The 24,977-nt window shown below is 49.3% G+C and overlaps 1 protein-coding gene across 37 annotated transcripts; it reads right to left on the minus strand.

The window, feature by feature from the left end:
* Positions 1-3,975: 3,975 nt before the first annotated feature.
* On the minus strand, positions 3,976-24,839 carry LOC310885723 (uncharacterized protein). Of its 37 annotated transcripts, XM_083809397.1 has the most exons (20): positions 22,271-23,349; positions 20,324-20,411; positions 18,267-18,401; positions 17,598-18,183; positions 13,196-13,248; positions 13,007-13,066; positions 12,857-12,895; positions 12,471-12,759; positions 10,099-10,154; positions 8,820-8,870; positions 8,614-8,690; positions 8,481-8,530; positions 7,440-7,489; positions 6,926-7,183; positions 6,734-6,788; positions 6,294-6,382; positions 4,931-5,034; positions 4,750-4,802; positions 4,273-4,505; positions 3,976-4,096 (listed from the first exon to the last, which is right to left on the minus strand). In XM_083809397.1, exons 10-14 carry the CDS (start codon positions 8,856-8,858, stop codon positions 7,154-7,156), a joined length of 246 nt encoding a protein of 81 aa, XP_083665523.1. In that variant the 5' UTR covers positions 8,859-8,870; positions 10,099-10,154; positions 12,471-12,759; positions 12,857-12,895; positions 13,007-13,066; positions 13,196-13,248; positions 17,598-18,183; positions 18,267-18,401; positions 20,324-20,411; positions 22,271-23,349; the 3' UTR covers positions 3,976-4,096; positions 4,273-4,505; positions 4,750-4,802; positions 4,931-5,034; positions 6,294-6,382; positions 6,734-6,788; positions 6,926-7,153. The 37 variants fall into 37 exon arrangements, 3 of the variants coding, with proteins under 3 accessions (XP_083665523.1, XP_083665521.1, XP_083665522.1); XR_014574938.1 differs by lacking the exons at positions 3,976-4,096; positions 4,273-4,505; positions 4,750-4,802; ... (10 more) ...; positions 12,857-12,895; positions 22,271-23,349 and adding exons at positions 18,861-19,002; positions 19,189-19,280; positions 19,578-19,644; positions 23,365-23,455; positions 24,294-24,839 and having other exon boundaries at positions 13,052-13,066; XR_014574937.1 differs by lacking the exons at positions 3,976-4,096; positions 4,273-4,505; positions 4,750-4,802; ... (10 more) ...; positions 12,857-12,895; positions 22,271-23,349 and adding exons at positions 18,861-19,002; positions 19,189-19,280; positions 23,365-23,455; positions 24,294-24,839 and having other exon boundaries at positions 13,052-13,066.
* Positions 24,840-24,977: the final 138 nt, after the last annotated feature.

Raw genomic sequence — 24,977 nt, forward strand, 5'->3', positions numbered from 1 at the left:
AGCTGAACCCGAGTTAGACCCGAAAAATCACGTAAAGTGCCACTTTCTGCCATCAAAAAGTGCTCTCATTGGAAGCCTTTGGGTACACCTGAACTCCCTGGGGGAGCCTTTACGCAACCCCACACTCAACAGGACTCTGCGTCTTCACTCTTTCCTAACAACCCTAAACATAACCCTACCCGGAACAAGAACCTGAACCCGAGTTAGACCCGAAAAAACACGTACGGTGCCACTTTCTGCCATCAAAAAGTGCTCTCAGCGGAAGCCTTTGGGTACACCTGAACTCCCTGGGGGAGCCTTTACGCAACCCCACACTCAACAGGACTCTGCGTCCTCACTCTTTCCTAACAACCCTAAACATAACCCTAACCGGAACAAGAAGCTGAACCCGAGTTACACCCGAAAAAACACGTACGGTGCCACTTTCTGCCATCAAAAAGTGCTCTCAGCAGAAGCCTTTGGCCACACCTGAACTCCCTGGGGGAGCCTTTACGCAACCCCACACTCAACAGGACTCTGCGCCTTCACTCTTTCCAAACAACCCCAAACATAACCCTAACCGGAACAAGAAGCTGAACCCGAGTTAGACCCGAAAAAACACGTACGGTGCCACTTTCTGCCATCAAAAAGTGCTCTCAGCGGAAGCCTTTGGGTACACCTGAACTCCCTGGGGGAGCCTTTACGCAACCCCACACTCAACAGGACTCTGCGTCTTCACTCTTTCCTAACAACCCTAAACATAACCCTAACCGGAAGAGGAAACTGAACCTGAGTTACACCCGAAAAAACACGTACGGTGCCACTTTCTGCCATCAAAAAGTGCTCTCAGCGGAAGCCTTTGGGTACACCTGAACTCCCTGGGGGAGCCTTTACGCAACCCCACACTCAACAGGACTCTGCGTCTTCACTCTTTCCTAACAACCCTAAACATAACCCTAACCGCAACAAGAAGCTGAACCCGAGTTAGACCCGAAAAAACACGCACGGTGCCACTTTCTGCCATCAAAAAGTGCTCTCAGCGGAAGCCTTTGGGTACACCTGAACTCCCTGGGGGAGCCTTTACGCAACCCCACACTCAACAGGACTCTTCGTCTTCACTCTTTCCTAACAACCCTAAACATAACCCTATACCGGAACAAGAAGCTGAACCCGAGTTAGACCCGAAAAAACACGTACGGTGCCACTTTCTGCCATCAAAAAGTGCTCTCAGCGGAAGCCTTTGGGTACACCTGAACTCCCTGGGGGAGCCTTTACGCAACCCCACACTCAACAGGACTCTGCGCCTTCACTCTTTCCTAACAACCCCAAACATAACCCTAACCGGAACAAGAAGCTGAACCCGAGTTAGACCCGAAAAAACACGTACGGTGCCACTTTCTGCCATCCAAAAGTGCTCTCAGCGGAAGCCTTTGGGTACACCTGAACTCCCTGGGGGAGCCTTTACGCAACCCCACACTCAACAGGACTCTGCACCTTCAATCTTTCCAAACAATTAAAACCCTAACCCTACACCTAACCCTAACCATAACCCTAATCCTAAAACCTAAATCTACCCCTCACCCTTATCATAAACCTAACCCAAAACCCTAAACCCTAACCGCATCCCTAACACTAACCCTAACCTTAACAAAAACCCTGAACCCTAAACCCTAAACTCTAAACCCTAACCTTAACCCTAAACCTAACCCTAGCCCTAGGCCTAACCCTAAATTTAACCGTAGCCCTAAACTTAAACCTAAACCTAACCCTAACCCTAAACCCTAAACCTAACCCTAACCCTAATCCCCACCCTTACCTGGCCTTCCGCCCTAATATTAGGCCTAACCCCTAACCCTACGGCACCCACGGATCTAACCCTATCCCCCACCCCAAAAAACTCTAGAAACCCTAACCCTAAGAACCCTTACAGCCCTAACCCAATAAAACTTACCACACTAAAGCCCTGAAGACCTATGCCTAAACCCCCTAACCCTAAAAATTAAGACCCTCTAAACCCTAACCCAAAAAATTAAGACTCTCAAGGCCCTAACCCTGGAGCCCCTAACCTTAAAAACAAACAAAAATTGATACCTTAAAACCCTAACCCTAAATACCTTACCATAAATAAAACCCTATGACCCTAACCCCTAAAACCCTATCAACACTAAAACCCCCAAAAACTTTAAAACCTTAACACACTAACCCCCAAACCCTAACCCTTTAACTCCAACCCTAACAACCTTAAAATCCTAACCCTAAACCCTGGAAATCCTAATCCTGAAACCCAACCCTAGTGCCTTAGCCCTGAAACCTTAAAACCCTAACACCTTGTTAAAAACACTCTGTAACCAACAACATAGGCTCAGGCAAGGATCTCAGTGAGGTAGCATTTTTATTCACGAGTGCAATGGCAGGTGTCCCACAAGCCACGTACTAGTTCCATAACACAGTTTATATAAATTTTTTGTTTCCTCTCGGTGACCAGGACCCTCCCCAGTTTCCCAATTGACCAGGTAATCCATGTTCACAATCTATCCAGTGCTTCACAGAAAATACACAGCTGCTGGCCTGTTACAAGTCAATTTTCTTTTTTTCTTGACTGTTTTCCTCTTTGAGGTGGTAATGTTTCTTACACCGTGATTTCCACCCAATTGCTCTAAGGATTCTGGTTGTCTGCATTTTACAAGGTTGTCTGGTAAGCTTTCTTATCACTGCAAGCATATCTCAATACCACCTTCCTTCCCTCTAAACGATGTAACTCTGTGCAAAAACATTTTTATTCCCACAGCCTTGATCCCCTTACCCTAAAATCCTTATTCCCTTTAACCCTAACAACTCTAACCACAACCCTAACCCTTCATATCAACCCCCCAACGCTAATGACACTAATGACCCAAATCCCAAACTGCCCCTAACCCCAGGCAACTGACAAAGAAACTGACACATAGCTGAAAACTACAAAAAAGGCAAAACCCTGGATACACACCCCAAATCACAAACATGCGACCAAAATGCTACAAAAAAGCCCCAGACGCAGGCCCCAAGCACTACAGCTAGGCCCCAGAAGCTCAAGACACATCCCAAAGCCAAAATGCAAGCCCCAAACGCTACAGAAGAGCCCCCAAACACCAGACGCAGGCTGCAGAAGTCTACAAGCAGGCCCCAACCACACCCGGATGCAGACCCCAACTGTTCACAAGCAGCTCCCAACCCCCCCCATGAACTGGACCCCACCCCACCCAGATGCAGGCCCCAGCCCCAGCCCCCACGCCCCAGACTCTGGCCCCAAAGGTGTACAACCAGCTCCCAACTGCCCCCCTCAAAGGGAGGCTCCAAAGCCCACCAGAAGACCCTAGAGTGTAAAAGCAGCTCCCACCCCCCCAGCACAGGCCCCAACCCCCCCCAGACACAGGCCCCAAAGGTGTACAAGCAACTCCCCATCCTCCCCAGAGGCACACCCCAAAGGTGTACAAACAGCCCCAACCCCCCAAGACCCAGACCCCTACAGTGTACAAGCAGCTCCCACCCCCCCCAGACGCAGGCCCCACCAAAGGTGTACAAGCAGGCCCCTACAGTATACAAGCAGCTCACAACCACCCCCCCAGAGGCAGGCCCCAACCCCCTCCAGATGCAAGCCCCAAAGGTGGACAAGCAGCTCCCAACCCCCTCCAGATGCAGATCCCTACATTGTACAAGCAGCTCCCAACACCTGCCCCCAAACGCAAGCCCATACTGTGTACAAGCAGCTCCCAACCCCCACAGATACAGATCCCTACATTGTAGGAGCAGCTTCCAACCCCCCAGATGCAGGCCCTGACCCCCCCCCAGCCACAGTCCCCAAAGGTGTACAAGCAACTCCCAACCCCCCCCCCAGATGCAAGCCCCTAAGGTGTACAAGCAGCTCCACACCCCCCCAAGACACTGGCCCCAAAAGCCTAAATATATGCCAAGAAAGTATTAATGCAAGTGCCAAATGCTACAGACAGGCCCAAAAGCACAGGCCCCAGATGCTCGAGGCCGAGACGTAACTTGGCTTTCTGAATTACTGGAAAGCGGCTTTCGTTCTCAGCGAGGTGTGCACAGGCTAGACAGGATGGGGCTTCAGGCACCTCTTCACCTGTGGAAACACACTGCCATCAGGCACTGCCATGCCAGACAAGCTTTTTCTGTTAAAACACCCTTCTCAGATGCCCTGCGGCATTCTAGTGACCTGCTTTGCTCCAATTCTAAAGACTAACGTCACAGCCCACCTTGCCTGTGGCACCTGATGAACAGAAGAGAAAGCAACCATACCGTTTGGAAACCGTCACTGCACGTGCTGCTCCTTGATGCTCTGTAACCTCTTCTCAAATCCTCAGCCACTTCTGTGTAGAGCCTGCCATGACACCTGAAAAGCAAAATGGATACCCTTCGCAGTCACCTTGCGCAACTTGGCCATTCTGCTCCAACCCCACTCACGACCAGCCTGCCCTTCTAGTGCTGCTCTTCAGAGTGCAGCTTGGCCCCTCTGAGTCTGTGCAAGGCACCTGCGAAAGAAAAAGAAAAGCATAGACCACGGCAGCATCCAAAGCCGCAGCACAGCTAGGACAGGTACTCTCATCTGCTCCCTTACTCTGCCCCCTCACCTGCCCTCGAGGCAGATGCTTCCATCTTAAGCCAGCTACAACACCACTGGAATATAAACAGGACTTTAACTGTATTTTGTGTAGTTCAGTAACTGCAGTGACAACCGCACCCCTAAAATAACTGCTACATCTGTTCATCGCTCACCTTGCTAAAAGCAGCTCTGGACGTGAAGTCCCATGTTGTACACTGTGTTTCAGCTTTAACAAATGAAAACAGTCAGAAGATAATCATTCAGATGCCAGCATTAGCACCCATCCCTCAACAACACAAGGGACCCCATGTCTAATTTTATCATTTCAAAACAGCAGCCCCCTTGCCTCAGCACCTGGAAAGTAGATCAAGCCAGTCACCAGGTTGCCTACTGAGTCCTTGACAGTTCCAGAAGGAGCTCTTTCCTGTGACCAGTTCCTCCTAAGGTTTACCCCTCTACTGGGGAGGGGAAAGAAATAAAAATAAAAAAAATCAAAACCTGTATCTGCAAGCTTTCAAGATTCAATGACAGACCTCTCCTCTAGCACTATTCAAGCACTATGTGAACAGCTGCTCGCAAGCAGCTCAGGTCTCCCCCTCCACATTTGCCAAACACCACGGAGATGACTCTGTGCCAGCTGCCCTTCAGTACGTGCCCAGAGGCAGACCAGATGTCTTTGCCGAAACAGTCTGGACAATGTATTAGTACACCGATGGACCGCCACGGTAGCTACCATCACTAACTGCCAGGCAGGACAGCTCCAGGCCAAACACACACAGAGGCACGCTACAAACATTACGAACAAAACACAGAACACAAGGTGCTAAAAAAAATGACTGCCAGAGGGAAGCCCCACAGCAACAGCAAGTCAGAACAGGTGCTCTGCAGCAGCAGACCCAAGGAGAGACTCAAATGTCACGACCTGCAACTGGAAGCAACTGCCAGAACTGGGATGATGGAGGCATACAAAGCCTGCCTTTAAGACAAGAGACCAGAAGGATGGGGAGTGCAAACCCCGGAAGAAAAATGCTTCGGAAATGAACTCCCAAGACAGAGCTCCTGATGAAGCCCACATGACTTCCGCAACAGCGAGGATGGAAACAGATGCCATCTGAAACCGAATATGATGCACAAGACCTGAAACACATCTGCGCTTTAAGCTGTGACTGCCAGTCAAGAAGTGCTCAGATCAGCCCTACGATGATGAAACAAGCATTTAGGACCTTTGGTGTGGCTACCGAGTTGCCCATCTAATCCATCCAATGGAAGAAGGCAATGAGGATATCAAGACCTGAGGAGCGCGTAACATATGATGATCACATCAAGAAACATTTGATACAAAAAGTTACACGCACAGAAGAAATGATCTCTTTAGGCTCCCACTGCAAGACAAGAAATGCTCAGCTTCCGATTGAGCATCAGCGTTATTCCAGTGAGGTCAAGTGTTCTACACCCTCAGGATGGCTTCCCCAGGGCCTGCCAAGCGCCAAGAGCAACAGCGCAGCACAGACAACAGAACACAGGCACCAAGCTGGAACTGCCCTGCCTGGCACGTGCTCAAGCCTTACCTGACGGAATCCCAACCCCCCCACACACTGTCTGACCGTAATCAATCCTAAAAGGCCCCATCCACTGCAATGACTTAAAAGCACAGACCCTCGCCCTATGTGTGCATTCAAAACCCAAAAGCAAGCATAGCACTTGCCCCACAACTTACCTTGGGAATGATGGGAGGCAGGTTCCATCCTCATCAAGGAACACGAAGGCTAGCCAGGACATTGCTTCCGGCACGAGGCTCCTCTTCACCTGCAGAAATAAAGTGCCATCAGGCACTGGCACACCAGCCAAACTTCTTCCAGTGAAACACCCACCTCAAAAACAAAACAGTAGTCCACTGACCTGCTCTGCTACTGAGGTCAGATAGACCAACTCCAGACAACTGCCCGCCTTCCCCCGCCAACCACCCCCAAACACACAGTATTTGCCCCTGGACTTAATTCTCAAGGGTCAGAATCCATCCTCAAGGTGGACCACAGAGGCCAACTAGGATGTTCCCAGTATCTTCTTTGTCCCCGAAAAAGAGGAGTCACCAAGAGGTGGGACCAATAGACTACCAAACCAAAACCAATGCCCTTTTTCCAACTTTTCTCCACTCACCTTCCCGATCCAGGCTTAGCGCTTCCATTTACTGTGCTGAGCCAAGGTCACCTAGCTTAAACCAAGGAGAAAGAATGAACAAGCGTGACAATCCACAAAACAGTCTATACCCACTCCTCTTCTTTCCTCCCCTACCCCAACAGCCAAGCCCCAGACCCACGTTCCCCAACCCAGTACCACCTCTTTGCTCACCTAACATCCCAAGGAGATGCATCACACTCCCAGCTCCTCTGGCGCTGCGAGCATCTCCAACATTTCAGGAACTGGAACCGCTGACGCCTGGCGCACCTCAGGAACGTGGCAGGAGATGTACTCTGCTGTCGCAAGGTGCTTCCAAAGCCTGCCCAACAGGCAAAGCAGACTAACACAATCCACTGACCAACTCAGGGCCCACACTGCCATCCCACTCACCCTCGTGCCTCATTCAAGTGTCCGTGCCCATGCCCTGGGCTACAAGAAACAAAAAGAGAAGGTCATATCTGTGATGGACACGCAAACAGTACAGCTCCTTGCAGAGGACTCAAACACAGAGATGAGAGCCAGAAAAAAAACAAACACCCTCAGGTCCACAAATGCCAAAAGGCCATGAATGCACAGCAGCCCCAACAGGGGTAATCAGACTTATCCTTTATAGATGAGACAGGTGACCCTGCTCAGTCTCTCCGTAATACTGCACTTATGCGGTCAAGCCCCTTCTGATGCGTACTGAAGCTCGTTCTGAAGCCTCTGGACAGTTACGCAAATGGCTTGATATACCTAGAGATTAAAAGATAACTCAAAAAAAAGGAACCGTACGCCACCATTTCCCAAAAACAAGTTAGCCGGCAACACCTCCTAAACTCACCTCTATTACGTGAATTCCAAGCACGTAAAATCTAGAAGGCTGCAACATCTAAAGACTCTACAGCCACACAAACCACAGGCAAAAGCTCCAAAACTATAACAAACTGTCCCTAACCCTGAAAAAGACTACACCTTACACGCCTACTGCTGCTGTTTTCCGATACATGCTTATACAGGGAGCTTCAGTGGTACTTTTCTCCTAAACCCTGCTCCATCACTTTGCGACTAAGGTTATAACTTCGATAATATTTGCCCTAATTCAGCAAAAATCATAAGGGACCCAGAACCACAAAGCAAACACACAAAGTAACACTGCCATCCTATCCGTACACATGCTATAACAATTACTCACCTGAAGAAGAGCTGCACGCAATACAAGCACCTATTACTAGATTGGTTTGCTCTAACAGATCCTACTGGTTGTTACCTCACAAAGATGGGCGTACCAGTCTCTACTTGGAAACGCATCGGTCCATAGACTCTTAACCACCTAAAGACCCCTGCAACTGACTGAAGGAAAACCAAAGCACTTACCCTAAAGTGCAGCCCAGGCAGAATGAGCTCTCTGATGGGATGCCTGTGAGTCAACTACCATTAGGCCCTGCCTGGAACCCAAAGCCAATCACCTGGGGAAGGGGAGGGGCAAAGCACAAGAAAGGAGAAAGAGGAGAAGCAGCAGCTGTGGTTTATTTATTTTTGCTTCAGCTTTGAATATTGAAAACACCTGCCTCAGGAACCAAACAGCATTCCAGTGACCTGCTTTGCTCCTATTCCAAAGACTAGGACAGTCCGCCTTGCCTGTGGCACCTGATAAGCAGAAGAGAAAGCAACCACAGCAGCAAAAGCCACAGCACCCTCAGGACAGTTACTCTCATCCCCTCCTTTACCTCAGCCGCTTACCTACCCCACATGGCAGATGCTTCCACCCGTTCTCTGAAGCCACCTAGAGCACCTCTAAAAGAGAAACTGGAATTTTACTCTATTGGATGTAGTTAAAAAAACTGCAGCGACAACCGCACCCCAAAAATAACACCTACCTCTGTTCATCACTCACCAGAGTCACTCCAGAGGTAGCTCGGGTTGTGACGTCCTGTACTGCACACTGCGTTTCAGCCTGAACAAAGGAAAACACAGTCAGAAGACAAACATTCAGCTGACAGCATTAGCACCCATCCCTCAACAACAGAAGTCACCCCATATTTAATGTTTCCGTTTCAAAACAGCAGTCCACTTGCCTCTGTACCTGCAAGTTAGATCCAAGCTCGAAAGGAACGGCCACCATCACCCATGCCACCTGGGAACACAGAAGGACAAAATGACCTCTGTGCTTGCAAGCCACCGCCTGCCACACTGCTCCTCTGTCCCAAACAGCCTCACCTCAGACCCTCAGAGGGAAACACCTGAACATCTTCCCCTGTGGTGGTTTTACAGGGGTAGGCGACCGAGCTCCACCAAAACCGCTCTCTCACTCTCCCTCCTCAAAGAAGAACAGGGAGAAAGTACAAGGAAAAAGGGCTCAAGGGTTGAGATAAGGATGAGGAGATTACACAGTAAATATCGTGATAAGCAAAACACACTCAGCATAGAAAGACAGAAAGATTTATTGCTTATTACTACACAATGTAGAGAAGCGAGAAACAAAGGAAAGCAACCAAAAGCACCTTCCCCCCCCAACCATCCTCTTCCACCTTCTCCCCCCCAGCGGTGCAGGTGATCGGTGTTTATGGTCAGTCTATAGCGCTTCTTTGCCGCCACTCCTTCTCGGACGCCCTCATCCCCTGTGCTGTGGGGTTCCTCCCACAGGATGCAGTCCTTGGTCAACTGATCTGGCATGGCCTTCCCACAGGCAGCAGCTCTTCCAGAACTGTTCCAGATGTAGGTCCATACCACGGGGTCCATCCCTCAGGAGCAAACTGCTCCAACCTGGGTCCCCCACGGGCAGCAGCTCCTGCCAGCTCATCTGCTCCTGCGTGGTCTCCTCTCCACGGTCTACAGGTCCGGCCCGGAATCTGCACCGGCAAGGGTCTTCCACAGGCCGCAGCCTCCATCAGTGCAGGTCCACCTGCTCCACCGTGCTCTCCTCCACCAGCTGCAGCATGGAACCCTGCTCCACCGTGGTACTCCGTGGGCTGCAGGGGGACAGCCTGCTTCACCATGGTCCTCGCCACAGGCCGCAGGGGACTTCTGCTCCGGCACCTGGAGTACCTCTCCCCCTCCTTCTTCACTGACCTTGGCGCCTGCAAGGCTGTTCCTCACTCCTCTTGCTCTCCCAGCTGCTGCATGGCACAGCGTCTTTGTTTTTTTTTTTTTTTTTCCTGTCTTAAATATGCTCTCACAGACGCGCAAACAACATCACTTATTGGCTCCGCTCAGCAGCGGGGCCATTACCTAACATGGGGCAGCTTCTAGATTCTTCGCACAGAAGCCACCCCTAGAGCCCCCTGCTACCAAAACCTTGCCACATAAACCCACTACGTCCCTTCACTTTGGTTAAGGGACGACCAGGCTGACAGCACGCTCACCTTCCCTCACTGCTCCGTGACACGGGGATTTCCCTGTCCAAGACTGCACCAAGCACCTGCAGAGGCGAGGGAAAAGCACACCCTGAGGCACCTCACAGCCACAGCGGACCTGCTGCAATACCTCTCTCTTCCCAGCTCCTTTACTTCAGCTGCTCGTTAGCTCGATCTAAGATAAACGTGCCCGGGCGGCACCACACGAAAACGTGCCTGGGCGGCGCCGATCACAGACCTACCCTTTACAGATGAAAAAGGTAACTCTGATACGACCCTGCTCAGTCTCTTGGTAATACTGCGCCTACGTGGTCAAGCCTCTTGTAGTGTGTAATCAAGCTCTTTTTAGTCCTCTGGAGAGTTACACAAGTGCCTTCATACATCTAGAGATTCAAATATAACCCAAAAACACAAGTGGATCCCACCATCCCAAAAACAAGTGAGCCAGCAACCTCTGCTAAATATCCCTCTAGTAAGTGATTTCCAAGCACTTAAAATCTAGAAATCCATAGACTCCAACCTGCCCAAAGAACCCTGCAACTGACTGAAGGAAAGCAAAGCACTTACCCCAAAGAGCAGCCCAGGCACAATGAACTCCCTAATGGCATACCTGGGGCTCACATACCATTTGGCCCTGCCCAGCACCCAAACCCAATCACCTGGGAAAGGGGAGGTGGCAAGCACAAGAAAGTAGAAAGAGCACTAGCAGCACAGCAGCTGTGGGGTTTTTTGGTGGTTTTTTTGGTTTTGTGTTTTGTTTTTTTTTTTGTTTTTCTTTTGTTTTTTCTTTAATCTGGTTTAGCTCAATAGCATGCAGACTGCAGACAAGAGAACTGGGGTGATTCTAGAAGCAACAATACCCGTGCTTTTGCTGCAGCTTCGAATATTGAAAGGACAATACGACCAAGCAAGTAACTGAAATTTTTCCAGCTAGAATTAGCTCAAACCTTTATTTATATAGAAAGAAAAATCTGGGAGCATAACATCACACGCCAAAACAAAAAAAATAAATAAATTCCATATAATAACATCACTTGCAGGAAAAATCACGTACTTGAGTAGGCTATCTGAAAACCAAAAGGCTATGCTGATGGGTCAAAACACACTACAGGACAACGGAGCCTGGCCCTCTGCTGCACCAGCTTAAAACTCATCCCTACACTCACCAAGGTGCAACCCCAGCCCAAACACAGACACACCATTTCAGCCTCAACACAGTTTTGGGAACTGCTGGAAAGCAGGCTTCATCCTCAGCGAGGCGTGCTCAGGCTCCACGGGATGGGGCTTCAGGCACCGCTTCACCTACTGAAGACGACCACCACCATCAGGAGCTGCCACGCCAGACCACCTTTTTCCTCTGCAACACCTTTCTCAGGAACCAAACAGCATTCCAGTGACCTGCTTTGCTCCTGTTCCAAAGACTATCACAGCCCACCTTGCCTGTGGCACCTGATAAGCGGAACAGAAAGCAACCACAGCAGCAAAAGCCACAGCACCCTTAGGACGGTTACTCTCATCCCCTCCTTTACCTCAGCCGCTTACCTACCCCACGTGGCAGATGCTTCCACCCGTTCTCTGAAGCCACCTAGAGCACCTCCAAAAGAGAAACTGGAATTTTACTCTAATTGATATAGTAAACTAACTGCAGTGATGGGCACAAAAATGTGCCCAGATGGCAGCAATCACAGACTTACCCTTTACAGATGAAAAAGGGGACCCTGCTCAGTCTCTTGGTAATGCTACCGTGCTTATGCGGTCGAGGAACCGTACCCCACCATTTCTTAAAAACGAGTTAGCCGGCAACACCTCCTAAGCACGCCTCTATTACGTGAATTCCAAGCACTGAAAATCTAGAAGGCTGCAATGTCTAAAGACTCTACAGCCACACAAACCACAGGCAAAAGCTCCAAAACTATAACAAACTGTCCCTAACCCTGAAAAAGACTACCCCTTACATGCCTACTGCTGCTCTTTGCAGACACATGCTTACACAGGGAGCCTCGATGATACTTATCTCCTAAACCCTGCTCCATCACTTTGCCACCAAGGTTGTAACTTTGATAATATTTGACATACAGGCAAAGACTCACAAGTAAGCCCCGCAATTCAGCAAAAATCATAACAGACCCAGAACCACAAAGTAAACACACAAAGTAACACTGCCATCCTATCCGTAAACACGCTATAACAATTACTCACCTGAAGAAGAGCTGCATGCAATACAAGCACCTATTACTAGATTGGTTTACTCTAACAGATCCTACTAGTTGTTACCTCACAAAGATGGGCGTACCGGTCTCTACTTGGAAACGCATCGGTCCATAGACTCTTAACCACCTAAAGAAACCTGCAACTCACTGAAGGAGAAACAAAGCACTTACCCCAAAGTGCAGCCCAGGCAGAATGAGCTCTCTGATGGGATGCCTGTGAGTCAATGACCACCAGGCCCTCCCTGGAACCCAAAGCCAATCACCTGGGAAAGGGGAGGGGCAAAGCACAAGAAAGGAGAAAGAGGAGAAGCAGCAGCTGTGGTTTATTTTTTTTTGCTTCAGCTTTGAATATTGAAAGCTTTTCTCCTCTACAACTCCTGTCTCAGGAACCAAACAGCATTCCAGTGACCTGCTTTGCTCCTGTTCCAAAGACTATCACAGCCCACCTTGCCTGTGGCACCTGATAAGCAGAACAGAAAGCAACCACAGCAATAAAAGCCACTGCACCCTCAGGACAGTTACTCTCATCCCCTCCTTTACCTCAGCCGCTTACCTACCCCACGTGGCAGATGCTTCCACCCGTTCTCTGAAGCCACCTAGAGCACCTCCAAAATAGAAACTGGAATTTTACTCTATTTGATATAGTTAAAAAAACTGCAGCGACAACCGCACCCCAAAAATAACACCTACCTCTGTTCATCACTCACCAGAGTCACTCCAGAGGTAGCTCGGGTTGTGACGTCCTGTACTGCACACTGCGTTTCAGCCTGAACAAAGGAAAACACAGTCAGAAGACAAACATTCAGCTGACAGCATTAGCACCCATCCCTCAACAACAGAAGTCACCCCATATTTAATGGTTTCGTTTCAAAACAGCAGTCCTCTTGCCTCTGTACCTGCAAGTTAGATCCAAGCTCGAAAGGAACGGCCACCATCACCCATGTGCCACCTGGGAACACAGAAGGACAAAATGACCGCTGTGCTTGCAAGCCTCCACCTGCCACACTGCTCCTCTGTCCCAAACAGCCTCACCTCAGACCCTCAGAGGGAAACACCTGAATGTCTTCCCTTCGCTTCGGATAAGGGACGACCAGGCTGATAAAACTCTCACCTTCCCTCACTGCTCCGTGACACGGGGATTTCCCTGTCCAAGACTTCAGGAAGCCCCTGCAGAGACAAGAGAAAAGCACACCCTGAGGCACCTCACAGCCACAGCGGACCTGCTGCAATACCTCTCTCTTCCCAGCTCCTTTACTTCAGCTGCTCACCAGCTCGAACTGAGATTCTTTGCTCACAGCGCCGCGGCAAACTCTGCCCGGGCCACACAACACGCACTGCACAAGCTACGTTGTTTAAGACACACAAGCTGGAACGTTCCTGCCCAACAATCAGTGGCATCGCACAGGAAGGATGCCGCACGCTCCTAGAAACCAAACCTACCAGTCCTGAACAGCTCCCCTGCCAGACAATTCCCCACCTCCTCCTGCCAACCACGCTCAGCACACACACTACTTGGCTCTCAAAAGAAAAAAAAAACGTAATACCATACACACACAAAAAAAACAACTGAGCTCCACAAACACCAAAAAGCCATGCACACACAGCAGCCCCAGCAGGGCTAATCACAGACTTACCCTTTACAGATGAAAAAGGTAACTCTGATACAACCCTGCTCAGTCTCTTGGTAATTACTGCGCCTACATGGTCAAGCCTCTTGCAGTGTGTAATCAGGCTCTTTTTAGTCCTCTGGAGAGTTACACAAGTGCCTTCATACATCTAGAGATTCAAATATAACCCAAAAACACAAGTGGATCCCACCATCCCAAAAACAAGTGAGCCAGCAACCTCTGCTAAATATCCCTCTAGTAAGTGAATTTCAAGCACTTAAAATCTAGAAATCCATGGACTCCAACCTGCCCAAAGAACCCCTGCAACTGACTGAAGGAAAAACAAAGCACTTACCCCAAAGAGCAGCCCAGGCACAATGAACTCATGCAGTTGATGACTCATGCAGTTGATGGAGATTCTCCCTAGTCCTCCGTTTCGCGTTGATGTATTTGTAAAAGGATTTTTTTTTACTGCCGTTAAAGACAACAAAAAATCCTTTTACAAATACATCAACGCGAAACGGAGGACTAGGGAGAATCTCCATCCTTTACTGGATGCGAGGGGAAACCTAGTTACTAAGGATGAGGAAAAGGCTGAGGTGCTTAATGCCGCCTTTGCCTCAGTCTTTAGCGGCAATACCGGTTGTTCTCCGGACACCCAGTGCCCTGAGCTGGTGGAAGGGGATGGGGAGCAGGATGTGGCCTTCGCTATCCATGAGGAAATGGTTGGCGACCTGCTACGGAGCTTGGATGCGCGCAAGTCGATGGGGCCGGATGGGATCCACCCAAGGGTACTGAGAGAACTGGCAGAGGAGCTGGCCGAGCCGCTTTCCATCATTTATCGGCAGTCCTGGCTATCGGGGGAGGTCCCGGTTGACTGGCGGCTAGCCAATGTGACGCCCATCTATAAGAAGGGCCGCAGGGCAGACCCGGGGAACTATAGGCCTGTCAGTTTGACCTCAGTGCCGGGGAAGCTCATGGAGCAGATTATCTTGAGGGTCATCACGCGGCACTTGCAGGGCAAGCAGGCGATCAGGCCCAGTCAGCATGGGTTTATGAAAGGCAGGTCCTGCTTGACGAACCTGATCTCCTTCTATGACCAAGTGACGCGCTTGGTGGATGAGGGAAAGGCTGTGGACGTGGTCTACCTTGACCTCAGTAAGGCTTTTGACACCGTTCCCCACAACATTCTCCTCGAGAAACTGGCTGCTCGGGGCTTGGACTGGCGTACGCTTCGCTGGGTTAGAAACTGGCTGGATGGCCGGGCCCAGAGAGTTGTGGTGAATGGAGTCAAATCTGGTTGGAGGCCGGTCACTAGTGGAGTCCCCCAGGGCTCGGTACTGGGGCCGGTCCTCTTTAATATCTTTATTGATGATCTGGATGAGGGCGTCCAGTGCACCCTCAGTAAGTTTGCAGACGACACCAAGCTAAGTGCGTGTGTTGATCTGCTCGAGGGCAGGAAGGCTCTGCAGGAGGATCTGGATAGGCTGGAGCGATGGGCTGAGGTCAACTGCATGAAGTTCAACAAGGCCAAGTGCCGGGTCCTGCACCTGGGGCGCAACAACCCCAAGCAGAGCTACAGGCTGGGAGATGAGTGGCTGGAAAGCTGCCTGGCCGAGAAGGACCTGGGAGTATTGGTGGATAGTCGGCTGAATATGAGCCAGCAGTGTGCTCAGGTGGCCAAGAAGGCCAACGGCATCCTGGCCTGTATAAGAAGCAGTGTGGCCAGCAGGCCGAGGGAAGTGATTGTGCCCCTGTACTCGGCTCTGGTGAGGCCGCACCTTGAGTACTGTGTTCAGTTTTAGGCCCCTCGCTACAGGAAGGACATGGACGTGCTCGAGCGAGTCCAGAGAAGGGCGACCAAGCTGGTGAGGGGTCTGGAGAACAAGTCTTACGAGGAGCGGCTGAGGGAGCTGGGCTTGTTCAGCCTGGAGAAGAGGAGGCTCAGGGGCGACCTCATCGCTCTCTACAGTTACCTGAAAGGAGGCTGTAGAGAGGTGGGGGTTGGTCTGTTCTCCTACGTGCCTGGTGACAGGACGAGGGGGAATGGGCTAAAGTTGCGACAGGGGAGTTTTAGGTTGGATGTTAGCAAGTACTTCTTTACCAAAAGGGTTATTAAGCATTGGAACGGGCTGCCCAGGGAGGTGGTGGAGTCACCATCCCTGGAGGTCTTTAAAAGACGTTTAGATGTAGAGCTTAGGGATATGGTTTAGTGGAGTACTTAGTGTTAGGTCAGAGGTTGGACTAGGTGATCTTGAGGTCTCTTCCAACCTAGAGAAATCTAGGAATCTGTGAACTCCCTAATGGCATACCTGGGGCTCATATACCATTTGGCCCCGCCCAGCACCCAAACCCAATCACCTGGGAAAGGGGAGGGGCTAAGCACAAGAAAGTAGAAAGAGAGCAGGAGCAACAGCTGTGGGGGTTTGTTTCTTGTTTCTGTTTACTGTGTTTTTTTTTTTTAAATCTGGTTTAGCTCAATAGCATGCAGACTGCAGACAAGACAACTGGGGTGTTTCTAGAAGCAACAATACCCATGCTTTTGCTGCAGCTTTGAATATTGAAAGGACAATACGACCAAGCAACTGAATTTTTCTCAGCTGGAATTAGCTCAAGCCTTCCTTTACAAAGAAAGAAAAACCTGGGAGCATAACAGATCACACACCAAAACAAACAAAAAACACCAATTCCATATAATAACATCACTCGCAGGAAAAATCACGTACTTGAGTAGGCTATCTGAAAACCAAAAGGCTATGCTGATGGGTCAAAACACACTACAGGACAACGGAGCCTGGCCCTCTGCTGCACCAGCTTAAAACTCATCCCTACACTCACCAAGGTGCAACCCCAGCCCAAACACAGACACACCATTTCAGCCTCAACACAGTTTTGGGAACTGCTGGAAAGCAGGCTTCATCCTCAGCGAGGCGTGCTCAGGCTCCACGGGATGGGGCTTCAGGCACCGCTTCACCTACTGAAGACGACCACCACCATCAGGAGCTGCCACGCCAGACCACCTTTTTCCTCTGCAACACCTTTCTCAGGAACCAAACAGCATTCCAGTGACCTGCTTTGCTCCTGTTCCAAAGACTATCACAGCCCACCTTGCCTGTGGCACCTGATAAGCAGAACAGAAAGCAACCACAGCAATAAAAGCCACTGCACCCTCAGGACAGTTACTCTCATCCCCTCCTTTACCTCAGCCGCTTACCTACCCCACGTGGCAGGTGCTTCCACCCGTTCTCTGAAGCCACCTAGAGCACCTCTAAAAGAGAAACTGGAATTTTACTCTATTGGATGTAGTTAAAAAAACTGCAGCGACAACCGCACCCCAAAAATAACACCTACCTCTGTTCATCACTCACCAGAGTCACTCCAGAGGTAGCTCGGGTTGTGACGTCCTGTACTGCACACTGCGTTTCAGCCTGAACAAAGGAAAACACAGTCAGAAGACAAACATTCAGCTGACAGCATTAGCACCCATCCCTCAACAACAGAAGTCACCCCATATTTAATGGTTTCGTATCAAAACAGCAGTCCACTTGCCTCTGTACCTGCAAGTTAGATCCAAGCTCGAAAGGAACGGCCACCATCACCCATGCCACCTGGGAACACAGAAGGACAAAGTGACCACTGTGCTTGCAAGCCACCACCTGCCACACTGCTCCTCTGTCCCAAACAGCCTCACCTCAGACCCTCAGAGGGAAACACCTGAACATCTTCCCCTGTGGTGGTTTTACAGGGGTAGGCGACCGAGCTCCACCAAAACCGCTCTCTCCCTCTCCCTCCTCAAAGAAGGATAGGGAGAAAATACAAGGAAAAAGGGCTCAAGGGTTGAGATAAGGATGAGGAGATTACACAGTAAATATCGTGATAAGCAAAACACACTCAGCATAGAAAGACAAAGATTTATTGCTTATTACTACACAATGTAGAGAAGCGAGAAACAAAGGAAAGCAACCAAAAGCACCTTCCCCCCCTAACCATCCTCTTCCACCTTCTCCCCCCCAGCGGTGCAGGTGATCGGTGTTTATGGTCAGTCTATAGCGCTTCTTTGCCGCCACTCCTTCTCGGACGCCCTCATCCCCTGTGCTGTGGGGTTCCTCCCACAGGATGCAGTCCTTGGTCAACTGATCTGGCATGGCCTTCCCACAGGCAGCAGCTCTTCCAGAACTGTTCCAGATGTAGGTCCATACCACGGGGTCCATCCCTCAGGAGCAAACTGCTCCAACCTGGGTCCCCCACGGGCAGCAGCTCCTGCCAGCTCATGACACCTGGGAACACAGAAGGACAAAGTGACCACTGCGCTTGCAAGCGACCACCTGCCACATTGCTCCTCTGTCCCAAACAGCCTCACCTCAGACCCTCAGAGGGAAACACCTGAATGTCTTCCCTTTGCTTCGGATAAGGGACGACCAGGCTGATAACACTCTCACCTTCCCTCACTGCTCTGTGACACAGGCATTTCCCTGTCCAAGACTTCAGGAAGCCCCTGCAGAGACAAGAGAAAAGCACACCCTGAGGCACCTCACAGCCACAGCGGACCTGCTGCAATACCTCTCTCTTCCCAGCTCCTTTTCTTCAGCTGCTCACCAGCTCGAACTGAGATTCTTCGCTCACAGCGCCGCGGCAAACTCTGCCCGGGCCACACAACACACGCTGCACAAGCTACATTGTTTAAGACACACAAGCTGGAACGTTCCTGCCCAACAATCAGTGGCATCGCACAGGAAGGATGCCGCACGCTCCTAGAAACCAAACCTACCAGTCCTGAACAGCTCCCCTGCCAGACATTTCCCCACCTCCTCCTGCCAACCACGCTCAGCACACACACTATTTGCCCCTCAGAAAAAAAAAGGAAGAACATACACACAAAAAAACAACTGAGCTCCACAAACACCAAAAAGCCATGCACACACAGCAGGCCCGGCAGGGGTAATGACAGACTTACCCTTTATAGATGAAAAAGGTAACTCTGATATGACCCTGCTCAGTCTCTTAGTAATTACTGCGCCTACGTGGTCAAGCCTCTTGCAGTGTGTAATCAGGCTCTTTTTAGTCCTCTGGAGAGTTACACAAGTGCCTTCATACATCTAGAGATTCAAATATAACCCAAAAACACAAGTGGATCCCACCATCCCAAAAACAAGTGAGCCAGCAACCTCTGCTAAATATCCCTCTAGTAAGTGAATTTCAAGCACTTAAAATCTAGAAATCCATGGACTCCAACCTGCCCAAAGAACCCCTGCAACTGACTGAAGGAAAAACAAAGCACTTACCCCAAAGAGCAGCCCAGGCAGTATGAGCTCTCGAATGGCATACCTGGGGCTCATATACCATTTGGCCCCACCCGACACCTTGCCCCGATCACCTGGGAAAGGGGAGGGGCAAAGCACAGGAAGGGATAAAGAGAGCAGCAGCTACATTTTTTATTTGGCTTAGCTCAACAGTGTGTGGAGCGTTACTAGAAGCAACAATTCCTGTGCTTTGCTTCAGTTCTGATTATTGAAATGACAATATGACCAAGTAGGTAACTAAAACTGTTTTTGACTGTAATTAGCTGAAAACTTTCTTTACATAGGTAGAAGTAATCTAGGAGTGTAACAGATTACAAACCACAAAAATACTATTCAGTGTAGTAAAATAACTCACAGGAGAAGTAACATACCTTAGTAGAGTATCCAAAAAACAAAAGGCTATGCAGATGTGTCCAAAAAAGCCAACCCAATCAAGATCTGAAAAGGGTACAGACATTCTCAAAAGGAGCAGGGAAAAAATAATGGAACAGTACAAGCCGGAAAGGCTGCTGAGCAGATTTAAAAGATCTGTAAGACCTCAGGAGGGAGGTGAGCAGAGCACATAGGTCTTTGGAAAGTGGGGGGAGGGAGGGCAGGTTAGGCAGGGACTAGGAATACTAAGTAGAGGAGAAAATGAGTGTTGTGAGCCTGAAGTGTGTACAAGTATCGTAAAAAGGGCTCCTGAGAAGACAGGGAAACAAAGGAAAAGCTGCTTACCTCTGAGAAGTCATCCTTGATCTTTGTGCCACAGACATTTGTCTTGCATGCTCAGCGCATGATTTTAGGGGTCCCTGTATGTTGAAGACTTACCTCTGAGAAGTCCTACATGGCTCCACCTGCGTTACTGATTTTTTTTTGCCAGCAGGTGGTGGCAAAAAATCCTGAGAAACGGCAGACACAGCTTCCTAAACCGTTTTCTCAATAATGGAAGCAGTGAGAACCACATGGAAAACCACAAGTGCAGCAGAAAAACGCACCCCACGTCGTCTCAGGGAGGAAGTAACTGCCCTGAGCAACGTGCCCTTCCCAGGGTGAACCCAACGTGCCCAAGGCCTTGGGGGACAGGCAGAAAAGGAACCCGAGACTCTAAGTATGTCTCCTGAGAATCGCAGCTTACAGTTACTCCGTGTCTTCTGGTCTCACAGGATGAGGCAGAGGTATAATTAATTCCTTATCCATCTCTCTGGAAAGAGCTTTTCTCCTATCTGTGACAAAAGAGAAAAATGTCATGATCATGGGAGTCATCATACAAAGCCACACTCAATTCAAAGCCACACTGAATTCACTATTACAGTTAAGATCGATTTTAACCAAAAACACCTCGGCCGCGATGTTACCACTGCAAACACAGCGCTGCACAAAAATTCAGCTCAAGATAAATGAACAATCAAACCACTTGAGTAACAATCATTAGCTATGCCTACGCTTAAAGCCAGGACTACACTTATCTACTTAGCATTTCCCCTTATTATGACTACACGACTACCTTGGAATACAGAAAACTTTATTTTTATCTATCTCGGGGAAAGACCGGCCGCGCACTCTGCAGCCCACGTGACCTCCCGGCACAGCAGAACTACAGCTCCCAGCATGCCTCGGGACGGAGCAGTCCATCCAACGCAGAGGGGAGTCGGCAAAGCGCACACAACCGCCCCCCCCCCCCCCACCGCCGCTCCAAACCCAAAAATTCAGACCATGTGACTAAGAGCACAGTCCAAACGCTTCTTAAAATGCGACAGGCGTGGTGCAGTGACTACTTCCCTGGGGAGACTGTTTCAGTGCGCAACAACCCTCTCGGTGAAGAACCTCTTCCTGCCCTAACCCTAAACCCTAACCCTAGACCCAAAAAAAAAAAAAGAAAACCACTACCTGTAACACTACCCCCAACCCTACCCCCAATCCAAAAAAAATAAACCATAACCCTAAACCTAACCCCTCCCAAAAAACTAACCTTAAACCTAACCCTAACACAAAAAAATAAGTCTAATCCTAACCCTAACCCAAAAAAAACCCTAACCCTACCCCAAACAAAAAAAAACCTTTCCCTAACTCTAACCCTAATCCTAAACCTAACCCCAAGCCCTAACCCCAACCCTAAACCCTAACCATAACCCTAAACCCCCACAAAAAAACAACCTTAAACCTAACCCTAACCAAAAAAAACACTAACCTCAAACCTAACCCTACCATAAAAAAACGAAAAACTCTAATCCTAACCCTAACCCTAACCCAAAAATACAAAAAAAAATAAACCTAACTGTAAACCTAACCCTACCCCTAGCCCAAAAAAACACTAACCTCAAACCTAACCCTAACATAAAAAAAATGAAAAACTCTAATCCTAACCCAAAAAAAACTAAACACCCTAACCGTAAACCTAACACTAAAACCTACCCATACCCCTAACACTATCTCTACCCTAGCCCTAACCCTAAACCCTAACCCAAAACTCCTAACCCTAACAAATAAACCCCAACCCTAACCCAAAACCTAACCCTAAATCTAAGCCTACACATAACCGTAACCCTAACCTTAATACTTAACCCTAATAGCTAACCCTAATCCTAATCCTATCCATAACCGTAACCCTAACGGCCTACCAACCCTAACCCTAAACCTAACCGTAACCCTAACCCTATTCCTAAACCTAAAAATAACAGTAACACTAACGCTAACCTAAACCCTAACACTAACGTAGCTACCCCTAACCCACACCCTAACCATAACCCTAACCCATACCGTAATGCTAACCCTACCTGAGCTAACCCTAATTAGGACCCTAGGAAACACATACGGCACCACTTTCTCCCGTCAAAAAGTGCTCCCAACAGAAGCCTTTGGGTACACCTGAACTCCCTTGGGGAGCCTTTATGCAACCCCACACACAACAGGACACTGCACCTTCTCTCTTTCCAAACCCTAATTGTATCCGTTCCTGTAACACTAACCCTACCCGAAAATCCACAAGACAGTATATATCCTCTCCCCTTCTTTCCTCCCCTACCGCAACAGCCAAGCCCCAGAGCCACCATGTCCCCCAGCCCAGCACCACTGCTTTGCTCACCTAATGTCCCAAAGAGATATCCCAAAGAGATTCATCACACTCCCTGCTCCTCCTGCACTCTGAGCATCTCCAGCACCTCAGGAACTGGAACTGTTGACATCCGGTGTACCTCAGGAATGTGGCAGGAGATGCACGCTACTGTCATGCGGTGCTTGCCAAGACTGCCCAAATGACTCAAACGCAGATACCAGAACCCAAAAAGAAAAAAAAAAAAAATCCACAAATGCACAAAAGCCATGCATACACAGCAGCCCTGACAGGGGTAATCACAGACTTAACCTTTATAGGTGAAAAAGGTAACTCTGCTATGACCCTGCTCAGTCTTTTGGTATTACCACACCTATGAGGTCAAGCCCCTCACAGTGTACTGAAGCTCTTTTGAGTCTTCTGGAGAGTTACTCAAGTGGTCTGATATATCTAGAGATCAAAACATAACCCAAAAACAGAAATATACCCCACCATGTCCCAGAAACAAGCTGGCCAGCAACCTCTCCTAAATATCCACTTATTAACTGAATTCTAAGCACTTAAAATCTAGAAGGCTACAAGGTCTAAAGACTTAACAGCCAGCAAAACAGCAGGCAAAAGTTCCAGAATTATAACCAACTATTGCTAACCCTGAAAAAGATTACTCCTTGGGTGCTTACTGCTGCTGTTTTCAGATACATACTTGCACAAAGATCTTAGATGATACATTGACCCTAAACCCTGCTCCATCATTTCACCATCCAGGTTATATCTTTGGTAATATTTGACAGAACAGGTGAAGACATAGGGTCACATTCACAGTAAGCCCTGTAATTGTGCAAAAATCAAACGGGGCCTAGAATTACAAAGCAAACACAAAGCAATGTCATCTTTCTAACTATAGACGCCACAAAAATTACTCACCTGAAGAAGAGCTATAGGCAATAAATGCACCTACTACTATATAGATTGTTTTACTTTAAATGATCCTACTAGTTGTTACCTCAAAAAGATGTGCTTACCTCTCTCAGTATGGAAACACATCAGTACACAGACTCTGACCCACACTTAAAAAAAAAAAAAACCACACAACCTGCAACTGACTGAGGAAAAAACAAAGCACTTACCCCCAAAAAAGCAGCTCAGGCAGAACAAACTCTGGTGGGATGCCTGTGGCTCATATACCATTGGGCCCGCCTGGCATCCCGCCCCAATCACCTGGGAAAGGGGAGGGGCAAAGCTCAAGAAGGGATGAAGAGAAAAGGAGGAGCAGCAGCCCTGTTTTTTGGCTGGCTTAGGTCAACAGTGTGCAGAGTACAACAAAGAGAACTGGGCTGTTTCTAGAGGCAACAATTCCCATTGTGAGAAACACTCTGTAGCCAATAACTTAGGCTCAGGCGAGGATCTCAGTGAAGTAGCAGTTTGTTTGCAATTGCAATGGCGGGCGTCCCACAAGCAGGAGCGCGCCTAGTGGTTCCAAAACACAGTTTATATACTTTTTGATGACAGGACCCTCCCCTGTTTCCCCACTGAGTGGGTAATCCAGGTTCACAATCTATCTGATGCTTCACAGACAATGCATGGCCTCCAGTTGCCGGCCTGTTAAATTTCAAATTTCTTTTGACTTTTTCACTGTTTGAAGTGGTAATGTTTCTTCGCTTATCTGACTTGACTTAACACCGTGATTTTCACCTAATTGTTCTAAGGAGTCTATTTGTCTGCATTTTACAAGGTCACCTGCTAAGTTTTCTTATCACTGCAAGCATATCTCAATACCCCATTCCTTACCTTTAAACAATGTAACTCTGCAAAAACAACATTTTTATTCCCACGATGTCCCCTGTGCTCACAGGTGTCACATCGGAGGGAAAATCCACCAGGGAAGGTGCCACAGTGGGTGCACAGTGGACGTGGATGCCTCTGTGCAGGAAGGGCATGCTCTGGGGTCTCCCTGGGCAGTGTCATGTTGTTTTTGTCTGTTTGTTTGTTTGTTTGTTTCTCCTCTCGTTTCCCTTTTAGTCAGGAGTCATGGAGGCAATGGGAGAGAGCTGCTTACCTTCAGCAGCACTGGTCTTCCTGCTTGTGGGGGTTGCTGGGCCAAAGGGTATGCTCATGGTAACGGAATAAGGGGCCTTTGTCCTGTGCCAGCACCTGTGCTCACAGCAGGAGCCAGGGTGACTCTGGGGCTGCCTGGTTTCTCACACGAAAGGGGTGACTCGGTGCATAGCAGTTGGATGCAGAACCTAGCTGGGAATGTTGCAGTCAGGCAGGGGATGTGACTGGGCGTCTGGGGTCCCTGCTTTTGTCACCACTGCCACTTCTCAGAAAACCATTTATGGTGCCCTTCAGCTCTGGGCACTCACTAGGCTGTCTGACAGCCCTCTCTGCACTGCCAGGGGCAGCCATGCCCCCCACAACCCCAGAACCCACTGCTCCTCTGCCCAGGAAGTACTGGGAAAGGCCAGTTCCAGCCCCGTTTTCTCTGGTGATTGGAAAGGAGTGGGCACACGCTGCTCCATCCCGTCTGGGCATTTAGGTAGCAACTCAGAACCCTCGCAAGTCTCAGCATTCCCCCGTCCTGGACACCGTACCAGTACAACCCCTATCTGTCTTCAATCTACCAGGACTACAGTTCCCAGGACAACCTGCGCGCAGCGAGAGAGACGCAGCCAATGCCAAGCGGCCTTGCTCAACCAGAGGGACGCCGCCGGGCTCGCCTGTAATTGTATGCTCCCCGGGA

Source organism: Anser anser, assembly GCF_964211835.1.
Source record: "Anser anser genome assembly, chromosome: 23".
Taxonomy (NCBI): domain Eukaryota; kingdom Metazoa; phylum Chordata; class Aves; order Anseriformes; family Anatidae; genus Anser; species Anser anser.